Source organism: Nasonia vitripennis, chromosome 4 (genome assembly GCF_009193385.2).
Source record: "Nasonia vitripennis strain AsymCx chromosome 4, Nvit_psr_1.1, whole genome shotgun sequence".
Lineage (NCBI taxonomy): Eukaryota > Metazoa > Arthropoda > Insecta > Hymenoptera > Pteromalidae > Nasonia > Nasonia vitripennis.
Window position 1 is genome coordinate 18,674,932 of NC_045760.1, and position 19,875 is coordinate 18,694,806.

Here is a 19,875-nt window from a genome sequence, read left to right on the forward strand (position 1 = left end):
ATTATATTATTACCAATTTGAAATTTCGTCAAAATGTTAACATAGTATCAATAGAGCAAGGTTAATCTATTATTCTGTCCATTATACTTAAGAGTAATCTGTTTTCATATATCAGATAATTGTATGGCGTCAATTGTCTTACCAAATCCTTGAAAAGTGAAAAAGACTGGGTTGGTAAATAAATCTAAAAGTTTTTAGCGTAAGAAAGTACAAGTTAAATATTTAGCATGGCTTTGATTCATTTAAATTAAAAAAAATGTATTCATCATAATATTCATTTATTTACTAAAATCGAAACTATTTATGAATGAACAGAATTTTTATATAATACTACTTTCAATTAATTAAATTGTGTTAAACTATATTAAGTGATGGGCGCGTTGATAATATGAACAATTCCTATAAAATACCCTAGTAGAAAATTCGCCAGATTTTTTGGCCGCGTCACGAATTAGTGCCCAGAAACGTCTGGCGACAGATAGTGGGCAAAATTCTGGCATACTTCTGGCAAAGGTAGAAGAAGGATAATTTGAAGTTAAAAGGTTAGGACAAGCACACACATATTGATTCACGATAACTATACATTTATTCATAATTTCTGCTAATAAATCATCGATTTTATCAGTTTATTTTATTTAATACAGCCCTACTCTACAATATCTACACATATTATGCGTACAACTACACTTCATTCCGCCAATAACTGAACCAAATCATCAACTTTTATTTCAATAAGTCATGCTATCTGAATTATTAGCAGAAATTATGAATAAGTGTAGTTATCGAGTTTTAAACAAATCAATATATGTGCATGGTTATCCTAAACTCCTAACCTCAAATTGCCTCTTTCTATTTTCGCCAGATTTTTCTCCAGAATTCTGGGCACTAACCGTCGCACCACTCCCACGATATATGAAAAGGTTCTGTTACAGATTCTGGCAAACTTCCAAAAAATTCGACAGAATTCTGAGCATAATATCCTCACTTTTCTACCAGGGTAGCAGTCAAGGGTGTTGAAAAATAGACAAAAACGTGTCTGGAAAATAATTAGCATCACATCACATTAATAAAAAAATGAAAAAATTAAGAATCTGTTCAAGTTATAATGGTTTTCTAATGGTTTTCAAAATTTGTTCATAAAGGTTGCATATAGCACTACCAAATTATAATATCATAAATACTGTGACTAATTTATTTAAATGAATTACAGTAGAAAAAGCGTCCAGTGTATGGAAATAATCGAACAATTGGAAAAAATGCGAATATTACAAGTACCTTTTAAGGTTTTGACTTGGAGTGGCGTGTGGATGCCGGAAGACTGGACACAAAATCAGAGAAAACTTAAATACAATCTATTTTCTTTCGTTTGTATTGGTTTGATGACAATACAATCTTGTTCCCTCACTGTCTACCTGATGATGTCTAAAACCTGGTCACAATTTGTTGAGACACTTTTTCTCATACCTCCAGGATTATCAAATCTACAAAAAATTTTCGTTATCATGCTACATCGTAAAAAAGTGATAGATTTAGTCAACATGTTTGAGAATGGTCATTGCATTCCGCGAACTGCCGATGAATGGTCTATACAGCAAAGATATGATGCAACAATCAGGTAAAATGCTTGTCTTTATTTTCAATTTTTAGGTGCTTACAAACATAATTTTGTTTAAATAATTTTTCAACTAGAGTTGTTACATTAGTTTGTTTTGTTCTTGTTAATGTAACTATGGTTAACATGGTAACTACGCCATTATTTCTGAAGGCAGATGAACGAATATTGCCTATGAAAGTCTGGTTGCCTTATAGCATAGAAACTGATTTCTTCTATTGGTTATCCTATATGCATCAAACTTTGGGCGTTACGCTTGTAGGAAGCGGTATAATTGGTAGTACTTTATTGATTAACGGATTTGTATATCAAGTTTGTTGTCAGTTCGAAATTCTTAGTTCACGCTTAGAGAAATTACCTCAAATCATTAGAAACTTGCGATCACTAAAAAAGTCAGATCACCTCGTTCATCAGTATGAACTGAAGTTAATAAAACAAATTGTTCAGCACCATCTTTATTTGTTCAGGTATGTATGTGGTCAACAAAAAATAGTAAATCATGTTAATTTTTAGTTATTGAATTAATAACATATTTTCTCAGCATTGCAGAAACGGTTAATGAAATTTTCAAATCTGTAATATTTCAACAGTTTTGTGTTAGTTCCATTGTCGTATCTGCAAGTATATTTCAATTGTCAACAAAGCCAGATACAAAAACCGAATTTATAATGGTTTTATTCTATTCAATTTGCCTTCTTGTGGAATTATTTATTTATTGTTGGTTCGGTAACAAACTGATGTTTGAGGTATACATAAAGTAGACTGAATATTAATGCATATTTTGTGTTCTTAACTTTAAAAGCTTAGTTATGTGCATATTTTGATTAATAAAACATTTGCATACACGAATTGTAATTAAATTATGTCTTTTGTTGAAAATAATTAATGCATTATTGCAGAGCTTAAATTTTCATCAGGCGGTTTACGATGCTGACTGGACAGTATTAAGTAATGAGTCTGGTAAAGATTTAATGTTTATAATGATGAGAGCGTCCAAACCAATAATTATGTATTGTGGACACTTTATTGTTCTATCGCTTGAAACTTTTTTAAGTGTAAGTTAATTTAAGTGTTTATTATGTAAAAGAAAGAGTTTTTTTGTGCCTTTGTTGAACAATAATTTTTGACTCCACAGATTTTAAAAGTATCTTATTCGGTTTTCAATGTATTGAGACGATCTCATGGCTAATGATACTTAATTACAAGATCTTTAATTGAAGAATTGTTGTGTAGTGCAATAATATGTAATTTATAAATACTGTATAGTGTATAGAAAACTATGCATCTTGCATAGTGCAAATCTATTATATTAGGAAATTTATATAAATAAAGCAGTTCAATTCGAGTATAGACGTTTTCATCCGATGTCATTCAGAAGTAAATATTATCATAATATTAATTATTATTTTACGCTAACACATTATATGGACAAACGTGTTTATCAGATCTGTTTTTATTATAAAAAAAAATCAATTTTATAGCTATAGCACTAGATCGCCTAAATCCGCACTTAGGTTAGTCGTATAACTGTTCTAATCTCCATAATTGATTCGTCCATGCGCCTATAAGACTGAATAAAAATAACTTATATATTATGTATAAAAAACTGATGACATTTTCCAGAATCACTTTATACGTTATAATAATAATTGCTCTGTACAGGTGAATTCCAATAGATATGTGCAACGTGTACGACTCTGTGGACTTCAAGTATAGCCCTGGTAGTCATAGTATAGCCACCTAAGGTCCACGCCATTTATCATGACCTTTCAAAAGCCTTTAATTCTGTTTCACACAATAAAGTTGTCAGTTAACTCTGAATATTGTAGCGAGATACCCCTCCTTAGCTCGGCAAACTAAACTCTTTTTTTACTTATAGGAGCGAATTGTTAGAATAAATGACGTTTATTTTTTTCCATACACATTTATCCAGGGAAGGAGTTTATCTCCCACGGGGAGTGGCGCCCTGGACTGCCCGAGCAAGCACGACGATACAAAGGTCGCCTCGTGAGCGACTGGAGGACCATTTGTTGTAACCTTGGGAGCAGTGCTACAGGTTTCGTTCTGTATGCTCTACAGGAGTAGCAATTCTAAGGTGCTCGAACTCGCCGTGCGACGGGGTGGTCCAACTGACACCTGACGGTCCTCGCAAATGCGTTGAAAGAAGTGGAGAAGATAGAGAAAAAGGGTATGTATCTATGAAAGGTACCAGAGTTTCATCTGGCAGTATGGATAGTTTAGCAAGCGTTGCCAGAACCAAGAGCGTGGACAGCTCCCCGACAACGCAACAAATCACATAATACAGAAAGTTAAGTCAGGAAGTTATAAAAGCCCGCAAAATGAGAAGTGTATATAACAAAGTTGGCGAAGGAAGTAGATGAGCTTTTCGGGGATTGCCTGTCCATACCAAGGAACATAGAGAACGCACCGAAGAGCGGGACCAACAACTTGCAATTCTTCTGACCAAGTTAAGAAAAAAGCTTAAGGAAGGGAGTCATAAAGAGCAAAATTATTAATATGACGTTGATTATTAATAAATATGGCATGAGACACTAGAGACACAGCTCCTTAAAGATGCGGTCCTTGCAAGTATCGGAAACAAGAGACCCAGAGGAAATCTGACTAGCGGCCCAAAAGAGAAGAGCAGAGGGAAATAAAGCAGGGAAGATAACGACATGAATAAGCGGCAATGCCGCGTGAGACTGTCATTTCGAGAGTCCATCACAATGCATCAGAGCTATCGGAGAATGTCAGGCCCAACAAGAACAAGCGGCTCAAAGGGTTACTAGTGAAAGTGGGGTCTGACAAGACGTACGCGGAACTCCCGGAGAAAATAAAAAAAGAACACCAGTTAAATTATGGTGCTGGGTTAAACAAACATGAAGTGTATATGTCTACCTAAAACTAAGAGGGCGGTTCGACAGGGTGACGTTAACTGCACAGCGTACTGTAGAAAAATCAGTGCTGCACCTCGGTGAGGCTAACAATGAAGAACAAAAGGCCATCCTGAAAATAAGGTGTGTGTATATGTATGTGTGTGTGCGTGCGTGTGTGTGTATATATATATATATATATATATATATATATATATATATATATATATACACACACACGATCTGTATAATATGAGAGATCTCTAAATGGTCACAGTGATACTTAGTAAGAGGGGCCAAGAAGCTATTAGAAAAGAGACATTCGCATCGGCTTTAAAGTTACAAGATATAAATGAGAGTAAAGGTATAGCGCGGTGTCCCAAATATTGAGGCTTTGGACAATAGAAAGATGAGTGCAAAGAAGCGGATAGATAGACCCTCTGCTTCAAGCCGAATAAAGATGGCAAGAAGGAAAAGGCTTTACATATCTAGCTGGCTCCATAGTCTACAATGTATTTAAATGCACCCTGGACGTGGTAAAGAAAAAGAGAGGAAAATTAAGAAGAATCGAAAACAGAAAAGAGGATTAAAACTGCATCAGATCAGGGAGCGGGCAAAATCCATATGCCTTCTCGCGAAGTAATGGAATATGGATACATAATAATACTGTACAATGTCTTGTACTTGTGTGTACGTTTGTTAATAAAATAAAATAAATAAAATGCACCAATAAATACAAAAAAAAAAATGTTCTCCCAAATCGGGGAGATAAAAACAAAATTATAGACCAATATTTATTAACATTCGTATATATGTTTTCTAGAAACACGAGATTTGAAAAACAAGTTTTTAATTTGTTTCACCGAACTTAAAACAGTAAACTTAACTTACAGTTACTGCAATGTTTAAAGCTATGATTTCTATTCATTTTTTTATCATTTTGATTAATTAAAAATGCATGCATATTATCTTCTTGTTTCGACAGATCTTATATATAATATGATACCACAGCACTGCTAATCTGCAACAAAAATATTTATTACCAATTGTGATGAAAGCTATAATTAACTTTGAATGATACCCCTTTATTCATTAGTAAATTAGTAAATATCGGTATACAAAAATCTTCGAAGATAACATGATTGAAAGCTGTATTGGATTTAAAGGAAACTGCTCTGACGATGTTTGCTGCACACTGGAAACAGAACAAACACCTCAATCCACAGACTCGGTATATTTATTAAAAATTCACGAAGAAAGAATTGGTAAAAGAGGTATATACAGAATAAAATTGCGCTATCAAGAAAATTGCTTACCATGTTGTGCATAAGCTATTGTATGCGGTCTCTAGTGCACCGAGAAACATTGTAAAAAATAAATAAAAAATATGCCTTTGCCAAGAAACTGTTGTATTGAGTGAGTTTTGCACTTTGCAGAACAGAGCTCAGTCGAACGTCGCTTTACCTGCTGTACAATATAAAACTGTTTCCCGAAATTTTCTTTTCTTTTAAATACATTCTAAATTTAAATGTAGTTAGTTCTCTTACAATGTTAGAACTACCATATAAATTGTTAATTTTAACGGGTATCTGGATGCCAGAAGACTGGACACATAAACATCAAAAGTTAGGATGGCTCATATTCTCTATTATATCCATTGGCTTAGTTTTTATGCAATTCAGCTCCCTGGTTATTTTTCTCATGATATCAAAATCATGCGCACAGTTTTTCGAAAGGGTGTTCCTGATACCCGCAGGAGTTTCGAGCCTTCAGAAAATATACATTTTTATCACTCATCGCAAGGAATTAATTGACCTAGGCAAAATGCTTTTAAAAGATTACTGCATTCCACGAAATTTTGAAGAGTTGTCAATACAACACAGATACGAAGAACTCATCAGGTGCGGTATGATTTAAGTGACATTAACATAAACATACACGATATATATCGGTGAAAAAAATTAGTGTGCCAAATAATATCGATCATTGCTCATTACATCTGATTTTTTGGTACATTTCGAAATACTTTAGACTTTACTACTTTTATATTGCAATTACTTACGTCTAGGGTCCTTACTTTAGTTTGCTTCGTACTGGTAAATATAACCATGATGAATCTCCTCGTCTTGCCTTTAGTAACAAACGGAGAGAACCGAACTTTGCCTATGAATGTTTGGCTACCTTACCCTGTTGACTCGGATGCATCCTATTGGTTGACCTATACGCATCAAACTTTGGGCACACTCCTGCTTGGCACAGGAGCAGTTGGAAGTACGCTGATGATTAACGGATTCATGCATCAAGTTTGTTGCCAGTTCGAAATTTTAAGTTCTCGCTTCCAGAAACTGCCACAAATCATCAAAAGACTTCAATTGTTGAAGAAACCAAATCACTTGATTTATGAGTACGAAAAGAAATCGATGAAGCAATACGTTCAACATCACCTTTATATTTTCAGGTGTCTATTATTTTAATGTAATATTTATATATTAAATAAGTGTCATTAATGCCCGCTATATTATAATGTTTTTCTTGGTAATTACAATCATTCACTAGTAGAAATTAGACAATGTTTTATAGTATCATCTATATAATATCAAAACTGTGTTTACAGAGTTGCAGATACGATAAATGATATTTTTAAGTCCGTAATATTCCAACAGTTTTGTATAAGTTCTATTGTTGTATCCGCAAGCATTTTTCAATTGTCAACGAGACCAGACAAAGATATGGAATTCATCATGGTTTTTTGTTACTTAATTTGCGTTTTAGTTGAATTTTTAATCTACTCTTGGTTTGGCAACGAGCTAATGTTGGAGGTGTGTTTCAAACATTAGAATATAGTTTTAAAAAATTGTAGCTTCGAGTGATTTCAATGTATTTTAGAGCTTACATTTTCAAACATCGGTGTATCAAATTGATTGGACAGCCTTGAGTATAGGATCCGGTAAAGATTTAGTGTTTATAATGATGAGAGCATCGAAACCAGTGATTATGTATTGCGGACATTTTATTATACTGTCTCTTGAATCTTATTTAGGTGTAAGTGTACATGGCAATTCTTTAAATCTTATTTAGTATATTTGGTCCATTTAAATGATTTATATTTCAGATTCTGAAAGCATCTTACTCAGTTTTTAATATACTCAGAAGATCATCTAATTAGGTTACACAGTATTGATATAAAAAGTATAATCATATGGAGTAATTCAAAAATATGCTTACGTTTTTTTGTCTACAAAGCTTCCGCATATTAGTAAAACAAATTGTATAATACATATTTTAATTAAAGATAATATAGTAAAGCTTTTAAATTTAGTAGATGATATACATATTATTGCTTATGCTCAGACAGTAAACATTTGTTAAGATTATATAATTTTGTATAAATGTATTAATTTGAAACATATGTAAGGTAGAAAATATACAAAAATGCAAAACGTATACTCACATAGAGATAAATAAAAACTTCAAACATTAGTAACAATAGTATTGTAACCGGCGGAATAGATCTGTACTAATCGTATACAAGTTGTATAACAAAATAAACATACAAAATAAAAATTTGTAATTATAAGTTACAAGGCGCAGAAATGTACGATACCCATTAATGCAAAATTACCCTTTTTTTAACATTTGCATATAAGTAGAAGTCATTATTATATAAATAATGTGCTATACTTGGCAGTTTTCATCTCAAAGCCCTATAGTAAGCCATAATGTGTCGCTGCATGCATATTAAGAAAAAATATATTATCTGACCGCGACAATTATTTACCTGCACTTTTATTTTAATAATGTGCACAAGTTATTAAAGAGTTAAAAAAATGTTCTTGTGCTTTCATCTTATTGTTTTCATTACATTTAAAAACTTCTACTATTCTAAAATTCAAGGCCTAAATTTTTGACAACTTTTGTTACTATTTAATATTACAACGTGGTCTGAAGGAAAAGTAGAAAATTTAATATGAATATGATTCGTTTCATTATATTGTATTTTGTACCTAATATTTACAATAATACTATTTAAGAAGTGGTTTGAATGGCAGTTGCTATAAAACTGAGAGTGCGAGAAATATCTCGATTCGCAGCCTTGATATATACTCATGTAAGATTCACGACGAAAGAGTTGAAAGAAATATGGATAACAATTTGAAATAGCGCAATCGAGAAAATTGCTGGATGTCTTGTGCATACAAAATCGTATCCGGCCTCTAGCGTATACCCGTCAAGAGAAAAAATGTGAGAAGTAAATAAATATAGGAATACACTGCCTATACTAAGCATGTATATATTGATTCAGTTTGACAGTTTGCTTTGCAGGACGCGAATGAATGTTACTACATTAGCCGTGAAATGTAAAGCTGAAGTGCACTGTGGTTTTATTTATCATTTTGTTAATATCGTTGATAAGTCGTATGTTGCTTCTTCGTTAACTCCATAATTATGCACATATTATATTTACCGTTCAAATTACTGACATTGACTGGCATTTGGATGCCAGAAGATTGGACCCAAAAACAGCAAAAACTTATATGGGTTCTATATTCCATGGTATCGATTGGTTTGGTGTTCATGCAATTAAGTTCTCAGATCGGCTATCTGATGCAGTCCAAAACCTGGGCCCAGGTCAACGAAAGGCTCTTTTTCATACCAACGGGAATTTCTAGCGTCCACAAAATCTTTATTTTCATAGTGCATCGTAAGGACTTAATCAGCTTGGGCAACATGCTTTTGAAGGAATATTGTATCCCGCGTAATGCCGAAGAATTATCTATTCAAGAAAGATACAACGAGATCATCAGGTTATTTGCAATGAGTAATTTATTTGCATGTTTGAATAAAATATTGAAATAAAACTTTTTTTTTAATTTAGGGTTTTGACATTGGCTTGTGCTTTTTTAGTCAACGTCACCATGATGAATCTTGTCACCTTACCTCTGGTTACTAGCGGAGATAATCGAACGCTGCCTATGAGAGTTTGGTTACCTTACAAGGTGGATTCTGATATGTCTTATTGGTTGTCATATGCTCATCAGACTGTGGGTATAGTTTTTGTTGGCACTGGTGCTGTTGGCAGTACTTTGATGATCAATGGTTTTATGTATCAAGTTTGCTGCCAGTTCGAAATTCTGAGTTCTCGCTTCCAGAATCTACCTCTGATCATTGAAAAATTTCAGTCGTTAAAGAAACCTAACCAATTAATTTATCGATATGAAAAGAGAGTGATGAGGCAAAACATTCGTCATCATCTCTATATATTCAGGTTTGATGTTATAAGTGCTCATATTGTTCAACAAAATTCTGTATCATAATCGTTCCTCACTAGGTTTGCAGAAGCTCTTAATAAAATTTTTAAGTCTGTGATATTTCAACAATTTTGTTTGAGCTCCATTGTGGTCTCTGTAAGTATATACCAGTTGTCAACGAGACCGGAGAAAGATTTGGAATTCATCATGGTTTTCTTCTATTTGGTTTGTGTTCTTGTTGAATTTTTAGTTTATTCTTGGTTCGGGAACGAACTCATGTTAGAGGTAAGATGTCCGATGTATGATTGTAATCATGGTGAGTCAAGAATTAATGTTTGCAATATGATGGTTTTCGGGTTATTGCAGAGTTTGAATTTTCAACAAACAATTTACGAAATAGATTGGACATCTCTAAGTACACGCTCCAGTAGAGATTTGGTGCTAATAATGATGAGGGCTTCTAAGCCGATTATAATGTACTGTGGACATTTCATTGTTTTGTCTCTCGAATCGTATATTGGCGTAAGTATGCATGTAATTGAAGAAATTTTCGTCAATAGTCGTTTTAACGTCTCTATTTATTTTTGCACGCAGATTTTGAAAGTATCGTATTCTGTATTCAATATACTGAGAATGTCAGAAGAATGATTCTCTGTGCTTGTAATCTCCTGAAAGAAAACATTTCATCATAAGATTACTTGTTTGAAGTAACTCTTTTTATACGCAAGTTTTCACGAATGTTAACAAATTTAAAAAATTTCTGAAATGCTGCTACAATTCATCGTATAATTTAGAAAAGTTCATCGGTAGAATGTGAAATAAAACATTTTTCATCAATAAAAATGTGCAATAATATGTGTAAGTCTGACGGTCGTGCAGGTTTTTCGTTGCGCCTGGGTCTATGCTATATTATTAGCCTGGCGCTGTAGGGTTGCATTTCTGTTTGCCTTCACAGTAATTTACATCATTTATATAAAATATACCAAAGTCGATGGATAATTCTCCAGAAAAATGCTTTTAGTTTACTTTCGCAGCTATTGCAGCTATACAAATAATAATTACGGCTATCGTCGAGATAATAGCCCAGGAATGCGCGAGGAATGTTTTTCTAGGATCATTTAATATGCAAAATGAAAAAAGCGACTGCATTCGAACGGTAGCTTTAAGAAAATGGATGATAATGTTGCGCTACGATAATGCACTGTTTGCGATAGAAAAAAAATGTAAAACAATTTAGTATCGAGAAAGAGATAATAATAGGTATACAATACGCTGTATCTTCGCAGAAAAAAGTCAGTGAATATCTAAATAGCGGTTATAACTTAATTCTTCTTATATCCCCTGGCGCATGAGATAGGTTTGTGGATATAAGAAAAATGCAAGCTATTTTTCAAATTCAACCTACTATTATGAAAATAATTTCCAGTGTTATCGCATACTGCTTCGTCGTTTGATTCAAATTATAGCCGCAGAGGTAAATAAAATGCCACTTTTAATTGTAACAAACTAGCTTTTAATTGCACTTGATTCCTCGAAGCTTATATGACAGGACTAAGTCGAGACCGTCAACTGATGGCTCATTAAGCCCATTCATGCTGCATCTAATTCGTTTACACTGATTGAGTCTTCTGGATAATGATGTCTCATATGTTGATCGAAGTGACTCAAAAAGTAGATACTATATCTTTTTTAATATATTGCAACTGCTTCAACGCGCCACATGTTCTGACAATGAAAGAAAAACCGCTTTACAGCATATGTTTCAAACTCTTGGCCTTGATAACAATTTTTACGCTGTAATATTTCGGCATATAATATTGCATGCTCGTATCAGTCTAGCGATAAGCAGATCGCGTTGAAGTCATTGAACGCATTTGATGGTTCGTCCGAGCCAGAGTACAGCAGTAATTATAATAGACAATAAACTAAAGTGCCATGTGTGCATCCATAACGTGTGCCGTCAATACCTTTACTGAGCATATATTTTTCAAAATTTCTTAAGCCCGTCGTACATAATCAAATTTGCTATAAAAAGTCGCCACCTGCTTAACGTGTGAAACACTATATCTTCGTGATGTTTTTTGTATAATCTTCCTTCGTTCCCTTAATTCATATAGTTGTTTTAGCGATTTATTACAAGTGTGAGTCTTATTCTACAAAATAAGTTTGTTTATTTGCTCTTCCATCCATTTCATTTTGGGTTTGGCATACAACAGCAGCTTCTCAATTCTAGCATTATTGTTCTTATTTTGCAAAGCTTATATACGCTTCCTGCAAAGAAATAAATTCAGCTGAAAAAGTTTGAAACCTCATTAGATGAAATCACCTCACTAGAAAGCAAAACTTGGGGCTTTTTAGCTTATAGCTACGCCCCTGTCGATCCCAGACACTCGCGCGGCGGACAACTGATGCATCGGGCAGCCGGCCTCAGTAGCGCTCAGTCGTTCTTGCGAGCGTTATTATACCTGCACCCGTGCCATTGTCAGTCGGCGACGGCTGCCGATTCGCGACGTTGCAAAAACCGCTTTTCCCATTGCTGACGTATGCTGAAAAATAAAACAAACGCGCTGTCGAGCGAAGCTGAAGATGACCGACCTGATCGGGATGCAAAAGGGGGAGGAGGACACCGAAAAGCTCTGCCAGCTGACGAACGAGCAGAAAGAGTTCGCCGCGGCTTATTTGAACGAGATCGAGGAGCAGCGTGAGTCGAGGATATTGGAGATCAGGAGGTGGATTTTGGACAGCGAGGACCTTGCCGCCAGATTAGGTGATTCACTGATGCAGGTTGATTTTAGTTTGGCAATATTATAATGTTGAGATGGCGTGATATTGAGGAGGCTTTTATGTTTACAACCAAAGTGGATTGGCTAGTTTTCAAAATGCTATAACGAGTAATTTTCATACTTTTTATAATTGCGTTGAGTGCCAAGATAAAGCTGAGCGATAAATAATCAACAAACTCGTTTCATAGTTACTTGCTTGGCATGCGAATGTTATCGTGTAGTAAAAACGGCTGGATAACTATGTCCAACTTTGATAAAGCTTTGCCTTTTTCATTTCACAGCGGACTCTCGTTCACATTTAAATGCGCAGTCGTCTGAAAAAAATGATGAGATCTCGAGTATAAACAAAACAAGTCATTATTGTTTTGACGATAAATCGTCATTTTCTTATCCAAAAGATCAATTAACTTGCTATCCGTCGAAATGTCAATTGCACAATCTTATTATATACGTTACAATATAACAAAAAACACGAGCAAAAATGCGCTCCTGATAGCGCCGTAAAAATAATTTAGTTCATCTCAACTGTTAATTGAAACAACACATTGAGCAACTCGAATGTACACGTAAACGAGCCCATTGTTCCGCCCGCCGACAGACGATTTCTTCATCCTGCGCTTTCTGCGTGGCTGTAAATTCGACGTCGAGAGGGCAAAGCAGAAGCTGAGGAATTACTATGAGCAGAGATTCCTCTCCCCGGAATGGTTTACTCACAGGGATCCGTTCTTGCCGGAACTGCAGGAGCTGCTGAATCTTGGGTGAGTAAGAGACTTTTCCGTACTGCGATATGCAATCGGCAAGAAGAAAACGCGGCGCGAGTTTTTTTTTTCGAGCAAGCGAGCGGCTTCATTGTTGGGACGATAAAACTCGGAATGGTAGCGTAGTAAATGCGGGTTGGACTCAAGGCTGTCGCTGTACAATTGATAGCTTCGAGCAGTACGTAATTCCGATGGCAGCCGGTGTCGTTTTGTTTGCGACAACTTTTCTGCAATCGATCAAGCAATTCTAATCTGTTACTTAGCTTTCGAATGGCAATAGCTATACTATGCTGGCGGTACTAAAGAGCATCCTAATAGTTATATTATTCTTAAGATTAATGTTGCTAGAATTTTTTTAGAGTATTTCTGCCGTTGAGAAATGTGGATGAAGAAGGAAGAATGATCATCGTGGTGAGAACTTGTGCACATGACCCCAGAAAGCATAAGCAGTCGGACGTTTTCAAGGTAATTATCCAGTACTTCTCTGTCTCCTTGTCTTTGTACGGCTTATCAGCCAGGCAGTCAATGTTCACCATCACTCATTTCGATATTGAGTGGACAATTGCAAGTCCATCTCTCATCATTTAACACCTGTGTGTATCACACTAATCTATCTTCTATTGATGGTTAAGCGCATTTGCTTAGTAAAAGAACATAACACCTAGCGGTCTTTTACACATTAGAATGAAATAATTGAAATTTAACAGTTATTTCGTTACTCTAGTGTTGCCGTGACAAATTCAAAATCGCAATACACATTGTTACAGTAATGAAATCCAGCCGTTTTACACGACAGTTTTAATTACATGCAATAAGGGGACTTAGCGACCTTAAAATTATAATTGCTTTGTTGACATAATTTAGCGAAAGATAGGTGATACATTATCAAGAATATCAGCCCTCTTTTATATTTTTCATCATAACTACAATAATTTGCTAAATCAAGCAATTTGACTAAATACAAGTCTATGTAATATCCTAGTTGCCTTAAGAAAGTACCTTCTTATTAGGCTTTCAGATTATTCAACTCGATCGTTACTCTCTGGATTTGTAAAAAATGATAAACAGTGCATCTTCTTAAAACAATAATAATAAATAGTTTGATCGATGTATCTTAGAAATGAAGAGTAACTAATGTTTGGAAGAGGTTATTTTTCATTTGGCTGAAAAAGTTCCGACACTTGATTCACTTCCCAGGTCGGCATGATGCTTCTGGATTTAGCAGCCCGAGACCACGTCGAAGCATCTCTGTACGGAGTCGTAACGATCCACGACATGACTGGTGTCCAGATCGGTCACGCATTCCAAATGACCCCCAGTATAGTAAAGCGCCTGGTAAACACATGGCAGGGTTACCCGAACCGTATCAGATCTCTGGACTACGTAAATGCCCCGATGCACGTCAATGTCGTGCTCAACATCTTCAGAAAATTCATGAGCAAAAAGCTTAGACAACGGATTCATATTCACAGTGGAGATGGAAAGAGCTTGTTGAAGAAGATTTCACCCAGTGTCTTGCCCACGGAGTTGGGAGGAACTGATGGGGACTACGAGTCTCTAAAAAGTGAGTTGATAAACAAAATATTTATAGATTAATATCTTTGTCTCCAGGATAAAATTAGGGGTTTTTTTCCTAAAAATTATTTACTGTAGATGATTATAAAACTCTTTTGTCTATAATAAACTGGCTAAATCTAATGTGCGCTTCGCGCGCTCAATTTTTTTGAGGTTAGATGTTCAAAATCGAAACTACATTCAGACCGGATATTCGTTTTTCAACCAATCATCCTTTATTAACGGCTTCACAACATCCGGTCAGCTCTTTAAGAGAGGATAAAGATTACTTTTTAGAACTATATATACGTTACTTAATACAGCATTTCCTTATATATGCTTGCGAACACGCTCAATACTTCACTTGATTGTTGAGTGTATGACTGTTTGTACATTGTTAGGACTATCGTAATATTATTTTAAGTAAAAAGTTAATAATTGTTCTGTAAAAAGCCTTTATTACATGGAATTTCATAAGAAAAAGCACTCTAATTATACTTATTTTCAATAATTCGTTCGTAGTTGGAGTATTTTAAGTCGGAAAATAGCGTTTTTTTTATTTATTTAAATGTTCTTATTATGCTAAATGTGGAAAATTATCTGGTTATAGGCAGAGCTTCTCATTATTTTCTAGTCAGTATGATATAATTATATGCAAAGCTGTTTAAAAATCAAAAATAGTAATTCAATAGCTTGAAGTATATTGCGCAGGAGTACGCAAGTATACGTTAGTATTATAATTACTTTAGTAATTCCAATCATCCGTTTAAGAGGACACATCATCTCTGAAACCTGAAAAAATTATATAAATAAACTAGCAAAAATACTTAAAATACTTGCTCTTTCTATAATAAAAAGATGGAAATTTTATGTTATTCTTATTTTTATCAGCCTACAATGATATTTGGATCTACTTTTTGACATAAGAAAAACACGCGTTATATTGGTTTGAGTATTTATTAAAGGCACTGTCCTAAGATTCAGAAGGTTCATCTAGTTCAAATGTGAGCAAAAAAGTAGGAGAACACTTAAAACATCAGCAGTTTATGTATAAACAAGGGTAATATTTAATTGAGTCGACTTAGATAATGTTTTGCATAGAGAGTAATTGAAAAAGAAAAAATAAAATTCAGGATGAGCATTTATTGTAAAACAGTCAAAGCTTTCAAATTAAAAGTGTACTCACTTCTATCAATATACTGTATTGATTTTTAAAGTATCCTTCTAAAATTATGCTTCTATATATTAGGTTCATATTAACACGCTCAGTATTATAATCTTTTGAATAGTGCATTTGGACTAGTATACAAAATATTTTCACAAATTCATTTACGTAACTTCATTTTGCTGTTTTCAGATTTCAAAGTTCGTTTAAGAGTTTTTCATATCTCAAAACTTTTAAATATTATAATGTCGAAGTATACGTGGGTATGAATAAAAAGAATAACGTATCCCGTATTATATATTCACAGATTACTGGAAAAAACAAGCTGAAGATAATAAGCAGTGGTTCGTCGACGACGAAAAGTACAAACTGAAGACTTGATTTTATATAAATAACATTGAATTTCAAAATTTTGTTATAAATTATTTTTGTCATAAGTCAAAGAAGAATAATAATTATGAGTTTAATTGATTATGAGTTATGGAGTTGATCGTCCATGATATTATGTTCATCAACATATATATATATATAACAAAAATATTTATTTATCATGAATTTTCAACTAACGCACATTATACTGTTATTGAGTGTACATTATATACTTAATGTTTAAAAATTCTAGATTACTGTTTTTTGTACAAATTATATGCAAACGTTAAATAATAAACTTTTTTTACATAAAAATAAGGACTGAATTAATGGAAAGAAGTAAAAATAAGAACGAAGAGGACAACTGGTTGGATTTTCGAAATTGTTATTATTACAAGTTAAATAATAAAACATACACTTAAGTCATGGGCAAGTAGAATCGTCCTATAGCTAACCATCTAACATCTAAAAACAACTTATAAAAAAGAGACACTAATTACAAGTTTACCTTTGTCCCAGCACGAGTCTAATGCTAGCATCCTTGGGATCGTTATTGCTCGTGCCGCAAAAATAAGCTAAAAATGAATTTGATGATCGGTTCAACTTGAAAATTTCATCTCTTCTCTTTCCAACTTGGTTGTAGTTTTTTAACGCCCTTTTCTTCTTTCTCCGTAGGAGACGCCGAAAAGGGGGATAACAAACGCTAACAACAATTTATAAGTAAAAAAAACATCAATAGAATCACTATTTCGTTGTTTATAGCTTGAATACATGATCGTACCTTTTTGCTAGTTTTTTCTTTCATTTCGAGATTTGCAATCGATCACGCATGCACAACATGTATGCGTATTTTTTTAACCACCAACAAAAAAATAACAACGTTTTATCAATATTACAAAATTATAAAGAAATTCACAGTAAAACTCCGTCATTTCTTACTCCTACGTTATCGTCTATACTGCGTATACGGATTTCGCTGAGTGCGAAACTTTTATTTTATCATTTGCCCCTTTCCTCACGTTAAGTACGATGTTTTGCGATTCTATCTTTTATGACCAATATAGTTTTATAAATTTTTCGAGTCTAGCTCGGTGTATGAATTGCATATATTTATGTGTATGTATAAAAACGTTGAAGCGTCTCCTTCGCCTCGATCATTTTACTATTTTGCCGGCTTTTTTCCATCGGAGACGCTTCGACCATGCTCCGAGACATTCGAAGAACGATTCAAACACTTATGCGATATTCAGAATATAACAAAAATGTCTATTCTACCAATTCCATTTACATTTAAGATTAAGTCCTTGCCGCGATCCTCTGTTATTTTATTTATTATTTTCGTTTAAATAGAAAAAAAAAGGAAAACTGCGCAACGCCAGACGTTATCGTCGTGAAGGACTATGGTAAATTAATGCACACGTGCACTTAAAATAATCCAAAAATAATAATAATACGTGCGATCTCGATTCACAGTATTACACGAAAGTGGCTTTCGTTCTTCGAGCGATGGACTCAAGCTCTTGAATTTTAGATTTAAATACAATACAATTAAAAAGTTGTCGACGACGCGTGCGCAGTACAATTCGAAAAATATCAACAAACGCAGTCTGCGCTACACAAGAATAAAATAATAATAATAATAATAATAATAATAATAATAATTAAAAAAGAAAAACAACCAAACAAAGATTACAATATATACGGACCAAGGGTAGTATTAATCACATACGCACTCGCACACACTTGGGCTAATTCTTTCTCTCTTTTTTACATCATATACTTATGAACAATCGCGGCACATTCACGTTCACGCGATAAAACAGGCACCAGAAAACGATCTATACGATTATTACAATTACAATTATTTACTCTATATAAAAACACGTCGCGTCGGACGTTCGGCTGATACGCCGCCGGTGCGTTCTTTTATTTGGAAAAATGGCCCTCTTTCGTCGGTTTTCACGACACGCCTCCCCGCAAAAAAGTCCCAATCCTTTTGCGCGGAGATCCAAAAAGTATGCACGCGCCTCTTTGCCATTCCGCCGTCGAACATCTGAGTTTCGACGATAAAATTAACAAACGAAATTACTCATCCGACTCCGTCGCGAACAGAAGGATTTTCCCGAATTAAAAAATAGGAGAACAGTGTCCAGAGTTCCGAAAAAGCACGTAACAGCGGCGGCGCTCTTCTTTCTCTCTATCGCTCATCTTAGACTCTAGCGAAGATTTTATAACGACAAGACCGCCTGCCCGCTTGAGTCTTTACCTTTTTTACATGGATTGTACAAAAAAAAAAGAGAAGAAAAAAAGGAAAATACACTGTACACGTGGTTGAAAAGAGGGAACGCGATAGATGGCGCTTTTGAGGCTTCTTCTTTGTCTTCTTTTTCTTCTTCTTTTTTAGATTCGTCTCATAAATTCAGGCTCTCTCTCGCGGCGTTTATCCGCGCTTGAATTTGAGCACGAGCATACTTATTGTGAGGAAAGCGACGATCCAGATTATCGTCGAGATAAAGCCGTTGTAGACGTCTGGCTCGACGATGCTCCAACCCCTGGTGAGCATCGAACGGAGCGACGTCGTCGCCATCGTCAGCGGCAAGCCCTGCGATACGTATCGCAAAACTGTCGGCATTCCCTCTACTGGCCAGATGACACCTATGATTCGAAGTCATTGTTTCATTAGTCTCTGATGGAATTTCCTTTATTTTCAATGTTATGTTCGCTTAACAAACGTACCGCTAAGTAGAAGCGTGGGGTAGAAACTACCGAGGGCCAGCTGAATGGCATTCCTTTCAAGCTCGCAAATCGCCGAAATTACGAAGCCTGCAACAAGAGTGAAACGTTAAAACGTCGATCGTAACTTCAAAATGTTGAAGTGACCCGCTTTACCGACGGATTAGAAGGTAACTTACCGAAGCACATGCCGCACAAGCCCTGAAGTATCGTAAGCACGATTACCCAGCCTATATCGCCTTTGCATTCAACACCAAAGACGAGAATCATGAAAATCAATACCAGCGCCGTCTGCCCGCACATAACGACGAACTGCGTTACGACGTGAGAAAACAAGATTTCACCAGGTGACACGCCGGCCACCCAGCTTCTGTCCAGCAGACCTTCCATTCTCTCGATAATCAAGGCAGACGACGTTAACGCCACCGCCAAGAAAAATACGATGCTGTGGAAAGAGTGTAATTTAGAGTTAGCTTCGCTTACTAAGATCCGCGATTTCTACTACACTAGGTCTCGTCGTGTGAACTTACGTTAAGATGACACCAGGTGCAACAAAGTCCGTAAAGCTCGGTTCGTTGGATCCGTAGATCGGATCCTTGAATTGAATCGGAACATCCGCGAGTTTCGAGTTCTGATCGCAAGTTGACAGCAAGTCCTTTGCAAAGTCTCTGTAGGAATACTGGAGATTACGTGCGAGCATCAAACCGATCTGTTGATCTGTAATGAAACGAATTGATGAGGATCAGAATAAACTGATTGAACAATGGCAATGGTTACTC

At 35.0% G+C, this 19,875-nt stretch overlaps 5 protein-coding genes across 14 annotated transcripts in view; 4 read left to right on the plus strand and 1 right to left on the minus strand.

Annotated features, from left to right (window-relative positions):
- Positions 1–33: 33 nt before the first annotated feature.
- Positions 34–2,952, plus strand: Or89 (odorant receptor 89). Of its 3 annotated transcripts, none has more exons than XM_031928463.1 (6): positions 34–170; positions 1,211–1,615; positions 1,690–2,079; positions 2,154–2,358; positions 2,512–2,667; positions 2,748–2,952. In XM_031928463.1, exons 2-6 carry the CDS (start codon positions 1,230–1,232, stop codon positions 2,799–2,801), a joined length of 1,191 nt encoding a protein of 396 aa, XP_031784323.1. In that variant the 5' UTR covers positions 34–170; positions 1,211–1,229; the 3' UTR covers positions 2,802–2,952. The 3 variants fall into 3 exon arrangements, with proteins under 3 accessions (XP_031784323.1, XP_031784322.1, NP_001177515.1); XM_031928462.1 differs by lacking the exon at positions 34–170 and adding an exon at positions 537–1,142; NM_001190586.1 differs by lacking the exon at positions 34–170 and having other exon boundaries at positions 1,230–1,615; positions 2,748–2,801.
- Positions 2,953–6,033: 3,081 nt separating this feature from the next.
- Or86 (odorant receptor 86) lies at positions 6,034–7,651 on the plus strand. Its single transcript, NM_001190583.1, has 5 exons — positions 6,034–6,386; positions 6,554–6,943; positions 7,100–7,304; positions 7,372–7,527; positions 7,598–7,651. The coding sequence occupies exons 1-5, from the start codon at positions 6,034–6,036 to the stop codon at positions 7,649–7,651; spliced, it is 1,158 nt and encodes a 385-aa protein (NP_001177512.1).
- A 1,280-nt stretch (positions 7,652–8,931) lies between these two features.
- On the plus strand, positions 8,932–10,382 carry Or87 (odorant receptor 87). Its single transcript, NM_001190584.1, has 5 exons — positions 8,932–9,290; positions 9,362–9,751; positions 9,815–10,019; positions 10,101–10,256; positions 10,329–10,382. Exons 1-5 carry the CDS (start codon positions 8,932–8,934, stop codon positions 10,380–10,382), a joined length of 1,164 nt encoding a protein of 387 aa, NP_001177513.1.
- A 1,184-nt stretch (positions 10,383–11,566) lies between these two features.
- On the plus strand, positions 11,567–18,016 carry LOC100121342 (retinol-binding protein pinta). Of its 3 annotated transcripts, none has more exons than XM_001604900.6 (5): positions 11,567–12,501; positions 13,116–13,275; positions 13,635–13,740; positions 14,473–14,839; positions 16,302–18,016. In XM_001604900.6, the coding sequence occupies exons 1-5, from the start codon at positions 12,321–12,323 to the stop codon at positions 16,373–16,375; spliced, it is 888 nt and encodes a 295-aa protein (XP_001604950.2). In that variant the 5' UTR covers positions 11,567–12,320; the 3' UTR covers positions 16,376–18,016. The 3 variants fall into 3 exon arrangements, with proteins under 3 accessions (XP_001604950.2, XP_031785396.1, XP_031785397.1); XM_031929536.2 differs by having other exon boundaries at positions 12,164–12,501; positions 15,009–18,016; XM_031929537.2 differs by lacking the exon at positions 16,302–18,016 and adding an exon at positions 15,440–16,266 and having other exon boundaries at positions 12,164–12,501.
- Positions 16,732–19,875, minus strand: part of LOC100121361 (ABC transporter G family member 23) — a 47,553-nt gene continuing 44,409 nt past the window's right edge. For 5 of the 6 annotated variants that reach the window (XM_031929532.2, XM_001604923.6, XM_032598977.1 and 2 more), the window contains 4 exons: positions 19,627–19,813; positions 19,276–19,541; positions 19,100–19,186; positions 16,984–19,018 (listed from right to left, as the gene is read on the minus strand). In XM_031929532.2, coding sequence (XP_031785392.1) covers positions 18,804–19,018; positions 19,100–19,186; positions 19,276–19,541; positions 19,627–19,813 — 755 coding nt within the window. In that variant the 3' untranslated portion in view covers positions 16,984–18,803. Of the gene's footprint in view, positions 19,019–19,099; positions 19,187–19,275; positions 19,542–19,626; positions 19,814–19,875 lie in introns of all 6 variants that reach the window. The other variant, XM_031929533.2, reaches the window with a different exon arrangement.